This window comes from Sinohyriopsis cumingii, unplaced genomic scaffold (genome assembly GCF_028554795.1).
Source record: "Sinohyriopsis cumingii isolate HCF-2022 unplaced genomic scaffold, ASM2855479v2 utg000622l, whole genome shotgun sequence".
Lineage (NCBI taxonomy): Eukaryota > Metazoa > Mollusca > Bivalvia > Unionida > Unionidae > Sinohyriopsis > Sinohyriopsis cumingii.
Window position 1 is genome coordinate 214,085 of NW_028315918.1, and position 14,111 is coordinate 228,195.

Genomic DNA, 14,111 nt, shown 5'->3' on the forward strand with positions numbered 1-14,111 from the left:
TGTACACCGAGACACACCATTAGGCCATTGAAAGTGTTTGTATTATGAGTAGACTACAAACTCATGCATTTTTCCTTTTTAAAAAGTAATGCATCTATCATTGTTTGTGCCAACTGAATGATTATTTATATCTGCAATTATGTTTAAATGATGAGAGATTCTGGCAAAAAATTATATCCATTTGTAGTACAATCAAGACTAATTATAGGCCGATTGCTAGTAAATGGTTGTACCTTATGTATATCTGTATTTTGTACTTGACCTTGTCCAAAATCAAGTACATGCTGTACCTGATCAATACATGGTGTATCATCTAATTTGTAAAAAGGAACCATACCAAAAATATTCTCTTCGGTTGTGGATTAAATGTTCAGATCATTATTAATGGTAAACATTATAGCCTTGATTCTGACCATAGAAACTTCTTGAAAAGAAAATTTCAAAACTTGTTTACTTAAAAATTACTCATTCTTGCCTTAACATCTGAAGCAGAATCAGTCTTATTGTTGTGTTCAGTTTTTAATTTGGGTTGATTTATTTGATCAAATTATTATTCACTGGAACTACAAAATGCTCATAATTTTCTTGGACTGAAACATTGGAATTATAGTGAATTCAGACAAGGACATTTTGGATTATATTAGTGTATTGTGATACATCAAAAGACCATTAGTACATCATCACAGCCCATGCCACTAGCACATTTAAGACTACAGGCATATTAACAGATGCAATATTTAATTTAAATAACACTGGAATTCAGTTTGAACTTCATAAATTTGGACCTGTGAAAGAATAGTTTGGACTATTTGGGATTTAATTCACAATACTGTAAGATCTTTTTAAATTTTCACTTTGTTTTCAAGGGAAATAAACTGTTGAATTTGACAGAACTTTTTGGATTTTGCTTTTTTGTGTTACTCAGTTTAAGATCATAGAGTTGTAACAGCATAAAGTAGTTTTTATTTTAGATTTTATCATATAAAGGTAGAAAGAAATGATATGTACCTCTGTATCTGTCACAACCATTTTAACAGTAAGCAAATTTTTAAAAGTTAGCAGCTCTAGTAAAAAAACAGTCGTACAGAAGCCTTGTTAAAGAAAATTGACAATTTTTTAAAAATATTTCATAAAATTCACAGGATGAGTAAAAGGTCTGTTTTATGTGTGACTGTTTTGAACCATTTTAATTTGGATATCTACATACTTTTTTCCCATATTCCCACCACTCTGCCTTAGTCTGGCAGCAAAGGGAAGTCACTCTGAACCCCAACAGATAGACGAAAAATAAACCCTTTCATGGCAATGGTGGCGCTCTACAGTTTCGTATTTTGCGCAGGGTTAGGATTTTAAAGAAAAAGAATTTTCCCAACTTTCCTCACTGGTTATACTGGCTATTTAAAAAAGACCTTACATATCTTCAATTCAAAGAACCTTTAATTCCCTTTATTTTGGTGTATGATTGATGGGTGTAATATGGGTTATAGAGTATACAGATTGGCCTTCCTCCAGATGTGCACCTTTCAAAAAAGTGCTAGCTCCACTTGGTCATTTTCACTTCCTGAACTTCAGAGCTAAACTGTATAAAAAAACAGCTGATAACTTTTTTTACATTTTATATATCTGGTAATTCATTCATTGCACTTTCCGAAGCTGGTATTGTCTAGTCTGGCAAAATTAATTTTCCATATTTTAATAGCTGCTATGGATAGTGTACTTTAGACTAATTCAGGCTCATTTTTTAGCACAAGGGAGCAGTCATTTAAGTTAGCCGTGTGTTTAAATCATGTACAATTTCCAAAAGTACAATATCCAAAGAAATATCATCCACATTACATTAATGTAGCATAGAGGTATGCCACCATTCTCTCCACTGTGCATATTTTAAATGCAAACAGCTTCACATTACATACGTCACTCTCTCAAAAGTACATAATAACTGGTAAGCATCCCCAATAAACAAATATTTTCACTGCAATCTGTTTATTAAGTTATTCCACTTTTACAAGAAGAGTATCCAAGGGAAGAAAATCTTGCTGAAATAAATTTATAAAGAATTCCTAATAAAAATCAATATGGCTGAACAGATGTAATTAGTTTTGTTTCATCTCTGAAAACATGATATTTATAGTATGGTCTCATGAATAAAATGGTACATAGCAGTGTCTTTTGACTGATATAAAAAGCATGTAGCAGTATGTTTTTTCACATATAAAAGGCATGTATCAGTCTGTCTTTTGATTGATCTAAAGACATGTAGCTGTCTTTTGACTGACATAAAAGGCACATAACAGACTCTCTCTTTTGACATATAAAAGGCACCTAGCAGTTTTCTGACAGATTGAAAAGGCAGATATCAGTCTACCTTTTTACTGATATAAACCCTCACATATAACCAGAGATGTTATATGGTATCTAAAGTGAGATGGAAGAATAATGGCTATATGACCATCATTTATTCCCTGTGCTCCACAAATGAATGTCAGAGAAATTTGGCTGCAAGATTTGCAAGTTGAAGGGTGTAGGGGAGATCATGAGATCACTATGGGGCTTACAGAGACATCACAGATGTTGAAAGTTGCTACATTTTTCCATGATTGAGATCATATCCTACAGAACTATTAAAAGATTCAAATTTGAAAATTGAGGACAGTGGAAATTCTGAAGAAGAAAAAACTTGGACCAGTTTGAAACATTCTGCATTGGTGAAAAAAAATGAGATGTACAAACGGTAAGTCAATACTAGAATTCTAGGTGAGTAAGTTTAAGCCATTACAATAATCAGTTATGCTTTAATTGTTCACCGTCATTTGTGTGTTTTATTTGGCTATCGAGATTAAAGTCCGGACTACTTTGCAGATAAATGAGGGGCCCCGAGTGACCAAGTGGTCTAAAGCTCTCTCCATTACGGATCACTGCCATCTCACTTCTGTCTGCGTGGGTTCGAGTCTAGGATTCAGCCAATGTGGGTATGTGAGAAAGCTTGCCAGTAGCTTCTCGTGGGTTGGTGGTTCTTCCCGGGTTCTTCCTCCACCATTAATACTGGCTGCCATGCATAGCCTATCGTGTGCTGAAAAATGGCATTAAACCCCACAACAACAGATAAATGAGTGATTAATGATTATTATTTCATCCATAAATTTATTCAAATGCAACAGGGTAACAAGAAAACTGCCAGAAGCAGTATGAATAGATTACAAAGCAAAGTATGAAAAACTAAGCTAAATGCAAACTTAATGGAAATTACAGAAGCATAAAATTTAAGTCAGGTAACCTACTTTTTCTTTAGTACACCTTATAACACACAAGTGTTTAAAAAACTGACATGACTGCATGCAAATTCTTGATCTACACAAAAGATTTTCAGACATTGCTGGAGCATGAAGTATGGGCCACATTACTTATTAATGTTTAACTGGTGTAGTTCTCATCATCATGCATCAAACGTCACATGACTGCATGTAGCAGTGACTCATAATCTAAGCAAGACACAAAACCTAATGCAAAAGACTGGAGTAATGACTACATCTGCCTGAACCTTACAGTACCTTTATGAGACATGTTTGAAATTTGTAGTGCCTTTATGAGTCATCTGTTTGAAATTTGTAGTGCCTTCATGAGACATCTGTTTGAAATTTGTAGTGCCTTTATGAGACATCTGTTTGAAATTTTGTAGTTCCTTTGAGACATATCTTTGAAATTTGTAGTGCCTTTGAGACATCTGTTTTGAAATTTGCAGCGCCTTTGAGACATCTGTTTGAAATTTGTAGTGCCTTTATGAGATATCTGCCTGAAACTTGAGTACCTTTATGAAGTGTGTTTGTTTTGGATTTTTAACATGGCTTTAAATTTTTAGTCATATTGCTACAACGTCTGCAGTGTGGCAGTTTATAGTGATGTCTAGCACTGGGTCATCATGTCACATACATATAGCAACATGTCCACCAGTCACTAACTTCTTAATACTGAGCACCAAAAATGAGGCAGCTGCAAGTACCATTTTTTATAAAGTCTTTGGTATGACTCGGTTTGGGTTCAAATCTTCATTAGGCCACTGGAGTGGTCTCCATTATGAGTCATCTACATATCAAGCTGCAGGACTCTGTAGTAAAAAATGCCAGAAAAACTCCCATACAAATCCTTTGACACGTTTTCACGCTGGCGACCTACAGAAAAAAGTCAAGTACAACACAATTCAGATGAAAACATTATTCAGACTTCAGATGTCAAAGTAAATGATGCTTTGCTGCACACATGTACAAGCAAACATATGTCTTCTTTCAATTTACCTCGAATGCAACATCAGTAATACTTTTCTTATGTGTCTTCAACTGACACACCTAATTATAGACCAAAGTTCTTGGTGACTGATGTTGTTGCTATTGTTGCTGATGTTTGTCATTGATTCCATTGTCATTAGTCATCATCACTGTCACTGAAAGCCAACTGTGAAAGAGAATCTATGACAGGTGTCACTGATACTGTCTCATCTTTAGGTTTAGATCCCTTTGTTGGAGTCAATAAATACTTAGCTATGTTTTCTGATAATTGTCTCTGGTATGGGGAACTTTTACTCTGATGTAAATTCTGCTCATGCCTGTCCCATTGATCGGCATCTCCATATGAGTGAGACGTAGTATTGGGCAACTTTTCCTCAATTTCAGTGTCTATGGTAAAATACAAACTCTCATCTACTTCTGAAAATTGGCTATCATTTGCTGTTCCATAATTGCCTGCCGGTGTTCCTTCTCCTGGAGATGCAGGCTGGTCCATCTGAAGATTAAAATGTGGAGATAAAGATGGTCTCTGTTTGAGTTTTGTGAAGCTGTAATTTGACTGGAAATTGGATTTCAAAGTTTCAGGATTATTACTTTGATTTTGCTGATTTGTATAACTAGTAAAAGGTTTCAAATTTGAGTCAATTCTTAACATTGAGAAGCGGTCTGCAAGAAAGGGAGATGCGGACTGTGCCCAGGTTGAACCATGAACTGTAGAACCAGACTGAAAAGCTGCACTGTCGTGACCTGCGGTGAACATCTTCACTGACTGCTGTTCACCCTCATATTCAACAACTACATTTGGATTTTGAAGTGCTGAGATTTCATTATTTTCTTTAGTGTCCTTTGTCTCAGAACATTTTCCTTTCCTTTGAGAAATAGCAGTCGTTAACATTCTCTTAGGAATGGAACCAAAAATATTTATACACTTTGAATAACTTGCTTCTTGTGAAGGGATGAAACCAGTCTGGTCCACTTGACTGGTTTTTTGTGAATACTGAGAACCAGTCAAATCAACATCATCTGCTTGATGTGTAGGTATCAAACCGGTCTGTGTTGATGGCCAGACAAAAGTTGCATCAATCTGAAATGCAGAAAAATATGTTACATTGCAAAATCAACTATGAATGATATGGAGGCATTATCTAGGTTTTGGCTGGGAGGTGAATATAATGTAGTGAATTAAGCTTTGCATCTCCAGCAATTTTTCAAGATATGAAAATCTTAGAGACCTCCTTGGGATGGCCAGGCATCAATTTACAAGAAACATGTAACTGATCCATGATAACAATTAGTATCTGAATGGGTCCCCTACATTACCAATAAAAGTATAGCATTTGTTTTCCACCCCGTGCAATATTAAGCTGATGCCCCGAGTGGTCTAAAAGCACTCATAACGGATCACTGCCATATCATCTCTGTCTTCAAGGGTTCGAGTCTCGGGTTCAGCCAATTTGGGTATGTGAGAAAGCTTGCCAGTAGCTTCTCGTGCATCAGGGTTCTTTCCAAGTTCTGCCATCATTAATACTGGCCACCATATATAGCCTATCTTGTGCTGAAAAATGACATTAAACCCTACAACAACAACAATATTAAGACATACTTGACTAATTGAATTTTCTTGCTGGCTTCTTACAGATTTAAATGGCTCATTGTTTTCCTGAATTTAATATTCATTTATATAGGAAAGTGAGTCACTGGTCCATCATAAGGGACTACTAGTTTTCTGAGCTCCCTGGAAATACTGAAATTTAAGTTTCCCTGCAACAAAAGAAACTTCCTGTTGACCATCCTATAATAATGCATTTTTTCTTTTTTATTATATGTCATAGCTACAAACCCCCAATACAAAAATACTGACTGCTTGTGACAAAAATACTTATTTTCAGGAACAAATACTGATTTTTAAAATTTTAATGCATATGTAACTATTTACAACATATACAACCACAGTAAAGTAGGACAGTGCTTTGCATAATTATTTAATGTCAAAGATGCATGTGTTGTACCATGTTCCATTCAGATGCCCATTCAGAAGGTGCAAGAGTGCATCACACTCAGACACAGGCTGTTTATAGTAGCCTTTTCCACACCTTATTTTTTTCCCAATCATTATCAATTTGATGATTTCAATTCTGTGTTATTTTTTTTTACTGAAATGTTTTCATTCTAGCATATGAGTAATCCTTTGTGATTTTACTGTCTGGAAAATGTGTGCGAAATAAACGTCAGTAACACTAATAACTGAAAGAGGAAGGTTAATTTCCAAAATAAATTTAATAAACCAAATTTTGATCGAATTACATCAAGGTTCTCTCTGGTATTTATATATGTCGTAAGTTCTGGCTGAGTCGTGTATGATGAAGCAAAAAGCTGATGTTTATTAGCTTTTTTGTGCTCTTTATTTCATGGGCACCTCCATGCCCAATAGTGAAATCACATTACACAATTTGCAAAACATAGAATTTTCTCCTTTACAAGATGGTTTCATAAATCTAAACAAGACAGCACAATTGTCCTTCTAGTTCTATATTCTTGTCTATCCTGGAGAAAATTCTGAATATTCTGCTTTCCTATTCAACATGGTTAGAAGTTGAATATTACGAAAATGAGATACAGTGACAGCGGTAAATGTTTGCAAAATCCAATATGGTGGATAAAGACAGGCATTGTAGCGAATTTTGGGTGAGAGAAAAAACGGGTCCAAAAAATGAGGTTTTTCCCTCTGTATTTTGTAGTGCAACTGGAACTTCCAGATTATCTGGTATAATTTTAGAGTTACATCTGTCTGCTCTTTTTAAATACCACCCACGTTGGTGTATCTTAAATGACCTAGATGCTGCAGAGCTCGAAAATTGGGTACAGCCTCATCACGCCTACAGACAGGATCAGGGCTGAATCGGTTAATCAAGTTTATGGAAATTTCTTAGAAATTGTCAAAGAATGACTCTTTTTGAAACTTATGTGCAATACTGATGCACAAATAATGAAATAAATAAGTAATATTCAGATTTGGTGATATCACCAAAATTCTCCCATTAACTCATTCAGCATCAGAGGTTTTTGTCGTTTTAACCTGAAATGTGCATAGGAAAGACATTTAGGGAGCTATTTCTGAATACATCGTAACACATCAGCTTTCAACTGATTTTACATGAGACTAATGCCTAGCTGTATTAGAAACATCATTTTTCATTGGTTATTTTGCTTGCGCATGAGCAGAAGGGTAAAAGTTGGAGTTTTTTTTTTTTTGCTTAATAGACCCATCATTTTCGCATGGAGACCGCAATTTATTCCAAAAGCCCACCTTATCCTAGATTTTGCAAAGAATCACCTGTCTATGTGCAGTTAAGACTGCTATGCCTTAGATCTGAGGCCAAAAGGTCTCAAATCCAGACACAAAATCTCATTCTGACCTCGAGCGAAATTTGGGTGAGAAAAGAAAAATGGGTCCAAAAAATGAGGTTTTTCCCTCTGTATTTTGTAGTGCAACTAGAACTTCCAGATTATTTGGTATCATTTTAGAGCTATATCTGTCTGCTTTTTTTAAATACCACCCACGTTGGTGTATCTTAAATGAACTTGATGCTGCAGAGCTCGGAAATAGGGTACAGCCTCATCACACCTACAGACGGGATCGGAGCTGAATCGGTTAATAAATCAATGTATGCTTTGAACCGGTTACAGATATGTAAGAAATAAAAATAAAGATTTTGTGATAAATAGGCAGGCCATGGTCTGTATGTCATGTCATTACCAAAACATTGATGAAAACCTGTGACTCTGACCGCATTACCAAAACATTGAGTAAACCTGTGACTTTGGCCACATTACCAAAACACTGATGTAAACCTGTGACTTGGACCATATTACCACAACACTGATATAAACCTGTGACTTTGCCCATTACCAAAACAGTGATGTAAACCTGTGACTTTGACCCCATTACCAAAACAATGATGTAAACCTGTGACTTTGGCACCAAGTTTAAAAGTTTGATAAAGCATCATGGAGAATTAATTGTCTTAGATTTATAATAATTCCTCCCAAATACGAAGAAAAAAAAACCAACATCAAGGGGTTTAGAAAATGTAAGCAAATGAAAAAGCTTCAATCAAAACCTTGATGCCATTTTCTATGTCTGGGATCTTGACCCAAGGCCAAAGGGAAAAGTGAGCATGATGCTTTGTGTTCTAGTGATTCATCCCAAGTATGAAGAAAATCCACCAGTGTTTAGAAAACATAAACAAATGAATTTTTTTAACCCAAAACATAACTTAGACTTAAATTTTAAATGAACTTGACCCCAAGGTCAAATGAGCAAGCATGCATGTAGAGAATGAAATGTCTTAGCTTCATAATGGTTAGTGCCAATTGTGATGAAAATTCATCGAGGAGTTTAGGAAATAAAAGCAAATGAAAAAATCTTTTATCCAAAACTTCAAAGCAAATTTTCCATGACTACACCTTGAAGCTGAAAGCAAGCAGTTTGTAAAATGTACTATCTACAATGAATACATTTTCCTGCAACTTACACTGACAATTTTTTCCTCTGCCAACTATTCTGTTTCTATTGCCATTCGTTCAAAAACTTATATAAAATACTGCCTAGAATCTCCCCATTACCACATGTAACCTACGTGTATGTGTATTACCAACTAACACTTGTCTGTCACAAACAGTTACTGCAAACTTACGCTGACAAGGCTTAGATATTTAAAAAATAGTCCCAATATGTAAATAAAATAAAAACTGCAGGCATGCAAATCAAATCAGGTCATCTAGATATGAATCAAGCTGATTTGCCTACCGTAAGTGATTTTGCTTAATGTTAAGGTTTCTTTGTCAAAAATGCCAGCAGTGGGATTATAATAAACAAGATTCCCAAGTGGGCCTGATATCACTCTGCATGCTTATGTAGTGATCTAAGAATGTAACACTAAGTAATCTCTCTCTAGATATTTATGCCATGCCAATTTTACCTATTTTACAAATGTCTGATGAAAACTCTTTAAAACAATATAGGCATAATTAGTAAACATCGTCTTTCGCTCTTAATCAAAGTCATCCAAGATCTGATATAAACCCACTTAATAAGTTTGACCAAAATAACTCGATATCCAGAGAGGTAACAAGCTCAGCCAATCAGATCATATATTACAGAACCTAAGCTTACTTACCATGTCTGAGCAAAATAAAATCAAATTTCAGTCTTGGAATGGTAGCAAAATCAGCCAATCAGATACAAGATTACCTCAAAAATATCAATAGATCTTGCTCATGATCATATAAGGAGGTATAATGCAAAATTTAGAGGACGCTTTCCTATTTATGAAGTTTGATTAAAATCATACCAGAGATACTGTATCTTGAGCGGTAAAAAGCTCAACCAATAATGTGAAAGATCACCTCATTAATATGCATGGATATTTCTCATAATGAAACTAGTTGGAGATCTTGATGATACAAGCCTATTAAATCTGATCAGAAAGTGACAAGAAAATCAGCCAGTCAGATGCAAGGTCAATTCATTTATATGCCTAACTGTACACATCTTATTGATTTAAATATATTTACCAAGTTTGATCAAATCAGATCCATAAGTCTCCAAATTCAAGATCCTCTCATTATTATGTATGAATCTCACTCATTATCAAACTCGTGTGAGATCTTGATTATATAAAAAAATATTTTTTTTAATTAGATCTATGTATCCTTCCAAATAATGAGTGAATACACAAATGAATAGGCAAAACACTATATCCTTCCAATTGATGAATGAATACATGCATTAATAGGCAAAACACCATGTATCCTCCCAATTTCATTGCCATGGGGAAAAGAAGACTAGTTTGGTGACTCCCCACTTTTTCACTATGACAGATATCCTTAGGACCAATTTTCAATTTATTCCAATTTACTGATGTAAAATGTTGGAGTAATCTTCTGCCTTAAATATGGCAGCTGATGTACAAGTTACACAGTTGTATATACTCTCTTTGAAAACAATAGTGTATATACTTTCTCTGAAAAGAATAACATACATACTTTCTTTGGTAACAATAGTGGATATACTCCATTGGGAAACAAGTGTGTATATATTTATAACCTCTTTAGAATCAATAGTGCATATACTTTGAAAACCATAGTGCATTTATACTCTTTGAAACAAGTGTGTATATATTCTCTTTGGAAACATTAGTGTATATACTCTCTTTTTATCAATAGAATTACCTGAAAAAGATTTCTTAACTGTCTTTTTAAGCTGGTCTTTCTCTGAATTTCTTTCCGTTTGATTGCAGAATACAACTTGGACTCCTGCCCAACAATGAAAACTGCCTTCTTGCCTCGGGTGATTGCTGTGTAAACATGCTGCCAATTCTGCCTTTTACTTGGGGTTACAATGTACACAACATGGTCGGTTTCAGAGCCCTAAAATATAAAAGGTTTCAAGGAATACAAGGAAACCTGGTGAGAAAGGGCAGTCAATGGACAAGACAATTTTCTGGCCTTTGCATTCAAGTGTCCTTTACAGGCAGGAGAGTAATGATACTCCCCTCTATCTCCAGCTTACATCTTCAAAATGAAAGTGTGCTATGTTGCACCAGTCTTAATTTTTATACTTATGCTACACTTTATGTCCATGTTAACATAAAAATATAGAAAGCAATAATGTTTAAATATCCATAGGCCATCTGTATGGACATATTGATAGCTATATCTCTCCATGTGACATACCAGTGGATAAAAATATGATGTCCTTCCTTTACATGATAAATGTCAATCATTATACGAACCATAACAACTCAAAGGCAAATATTTCAATGAAAAGTATTGGATTGTATTACCAACTTATTTCTGTCACAGGGATCAAAATGAAGTCAACAGACTCCTAATAACTGATTTCATCATGAAATTCAAACACTTTTCAAGGATGAAAGTTAATTTTCAAGTGCTATAATCAGCTATGTATAAAGTTAGGAAGACTGTTGATTACGGTACATAGAGTCCCCAAAACGTCAGAATTAACTAAGAATACTTTGTTTAAACTAGGCCAAGGTAAACCCATTGTAGCTCATGTTGCTTTGGGGGATGGGCATCTCATCAGCATCCTAATTGCCAGTGTTTATAATACCTTGACCTATTTATGATTAAGCAATAACAGGATTCATACAGAATTCTGAATTATAAATTCAGAAATTTTTCCCAAACTTTCAAAGACCACAAACTTAGATTTCCAAGACCTAATTTTGCTAATATGTTGTATAAAGGTTATGTTATATGAGAAAACAATGAATGCAAAATACTACAATATACTGTTTAATGACGAAATGAAACTGAACGGGTCATCAAAAGAAAGAAACCAGGAAAACTCGACTACATCCAAATCTAACAACGTGGACATTTTTATTTGTGATTATGGAAGAAATTAAAGTTTTTGGGTTTATTTCAATTTTCAAAGACTTTTAAAGACCTCTGGGTAATCTGCTTGATTTTCCCAAACTTTCAAGGCCTTGAAAATGCTACCTCATTTTTCCCAAACTGTCAAAGACTGTGTGAACCCTGAATAATATTCTAAATTGATTTTTTTTCTGTATACTTTTCACATCTGCCATGGTCTTTAAAGCTCTTTTACTCACTGATCTAGCTGCAGTTATTTAAGCTCTACAAGCCCCTAGTTATACTGATGGTGAGAAGCTATTGTCAAATGTACATACATTTTCAGCAGAGTTGTGCATGGAACTAATTCTACAGTATTTCTTCATCAATTTTAACTCAATAAAAATAATACTGCATGCTAAAAGCCATTTTCTACTATTTCTAGCAATGTAGGTGCAACTGGGCCAGAAAAGTCCCATTTTGAAACTGATTATTTATTAGTCATCAATATACCAGTCAATAGTAATGTTTCTACTGTTAGGTATATTTGATTTAATTTATATTTGATTTAATTTAAATGTTTGTTTGTTAGTTTAAATTTTTTTAATATTCCATTGCATGCTGATGTAATGTAACTCTGTTTACTGGATTTGATATTGTCTAGAAAAGAGTTCAGTTCTGACTGAATGTTTATTATTTTTTATGTAAACAACTTTAAAAAAAAAATTCTTTCTCAGAGTAAGAACTATTGATTTCAGTTAAGGCCATACTGGAAGTACATGATGTTAGGCATGTAAAAAGCTTCTATTTTGTTCTGGAAGGGTGACCATGTGACCCTCATATGGGAATCTGTTTTACATCTTAAGTTAGTGTGTAAATGTTTTCTGGATAAAATCTGGATGGTTGGGCTCTAAACCATTGACATTTAAAGGTGTTTTTTTGTGACTAGTTTTGAGTTGAAATTTTATTTTATGGAATACAAGTTTTTTTTTTTTTTGTTTTTTTTTTTATTAACCCCGTAATAGGTTGACCAATGGGTCGGGAAACCATCCCAGGGTCACCTTACAATCAAACATTTCTGGTTATCAGATAATCTAGGGATAATAAATATAATCTACAGAGAAAGTAAAAAAGAAAACACACACACACACACACACACACACGCATATACACATGCATATGGCACACAATCTAGGTGACATGGCCTTTGTGATATTACAATATTTTGTTCCTGTTTATTATCAAGACAGAGACAAGTTAAATGTTCATTGTTGAGGTCCATTTTTGAAGAAATTGGTCCTCTTTTTTATTTACCTTAGCATTGTATTTTTCAATGTTCTTATGCATTGCAACTATTTGCTTGAAGGCAAAAATAGAAGGATTTTTCATATTGAATCTGCAAGTATAAATATAATATTTTGCCAAAATAAGCAGAAAATTGCCCAAACTGTCCAGTTGTTCACTTCCTAAAAATGTTTCTTTTTTGGACAGATGTACAATATTTGGGCAAAAAGGTGCAAAATCTTCAATAAAACGGTACCAAAACTGTGAAGTAATACTGCAGTCATAAAAGAGATGCTCAATACTTTCAGTTTCACTCTTACAGAAAGTACATTTGTTGTCATCAAATATGTTAATTCTTTTAAGAAAATCATTAGTAGCGATTATTCTATGGATTAATTTAAAGTTAAAAGAGATCAACTTGGTATCCTTGGTACAGCGTTTTGCCCGGATGTATATATCAGACCACTCCTCACTACTTATATTTTTATTAAATACTTGCATCCAAGCTTCTTGCTTCGCAGTGTGTTGCCTTTTAGTTTCCTGTAAAAGATCTTTGTAAACATACTTGAGTGAATCTTGTTTTCGCAAGTTCGTTATTTTATCCTCCTGCTTATCAAAATTATTATGTACTAGATGGTTTTTTATGGCATCTTTCCATGCTTTAGGAATTCTGGATATTAAGGAGAAGTATTTCAAGAAATCATCGCTTCCAGTTTTTTGTTTTATTATCTCAAAAGGTATTAAATTACCGTGGTCATCTACTAGATCGTTCAGAATTTCAAAACCAGCTTCTGTCCTGGATTTGTATTGATAAATCATTTTAGGGGGGACAAAATTTAAAATACTCATGGATAGATACTCGTTAGGACTTTGCGGTTCTTCTTTCCATTTAGATACTGCCAAAATTACATCTCTCCAAAAACTGTTTTTAATGAACTTACTAAATTCTTCTAATTTCCTTCTCCCTAAATTCCAAATATCCTTTTTATTTCTGAGTATAGTTGTATTGACTAAGTTCTGCCACGTTCCATCTTCCTTTTCCAGCAATCTTTTAACCCATCTTATCTTAATATACCTAATGAATGAAAATATGTGTATCATATTTAGTCCTCCCTCGTTTTCTGGGGAAACTAGTATATCACGTTTTATTCTCTCTACTTTTCCACCCCA

The 14,111-nt window shown here is 34.3% G+C and overlaps 1 protein-coding gene across 4 annotated transcripts in view; it reads right to left on the reverse strand.

Moving 5' to 3' along the window:
• Window positions 1–3,121: 3,121 nt before the first annotated feature.
• Window positions 3,122–14,111, reverse strand: part of LOC149773634 (DNA helicase B-like) — a 62,351-nt gene continuing 51,361 nt past the window's right edge. For 3 of the 4 annotated variants that reach the window (XM_089946227.1, XM_089946228.1, XM_089946230.1), the window contains 2 exons: window positions 10,512–10,709; window positions 3,122–5,361 (listed from right to left, as the gene is read on the reverse strand). In XM_089946227.1, the coding sequence (XP_089802353.1) occupies window positions 4,417–5,361; window positions 10,512–10,709 (1,143 nt within the window). In that variant the 3' untranslated portion in view covers window positions 3,122–4,416. The remainder of the gene's footprint in view (window positions 5,362–10,511; window positions 10,710–14,111) is intronic. The other variant, XR_016417337.1, reaches the window with a different exon arrangement.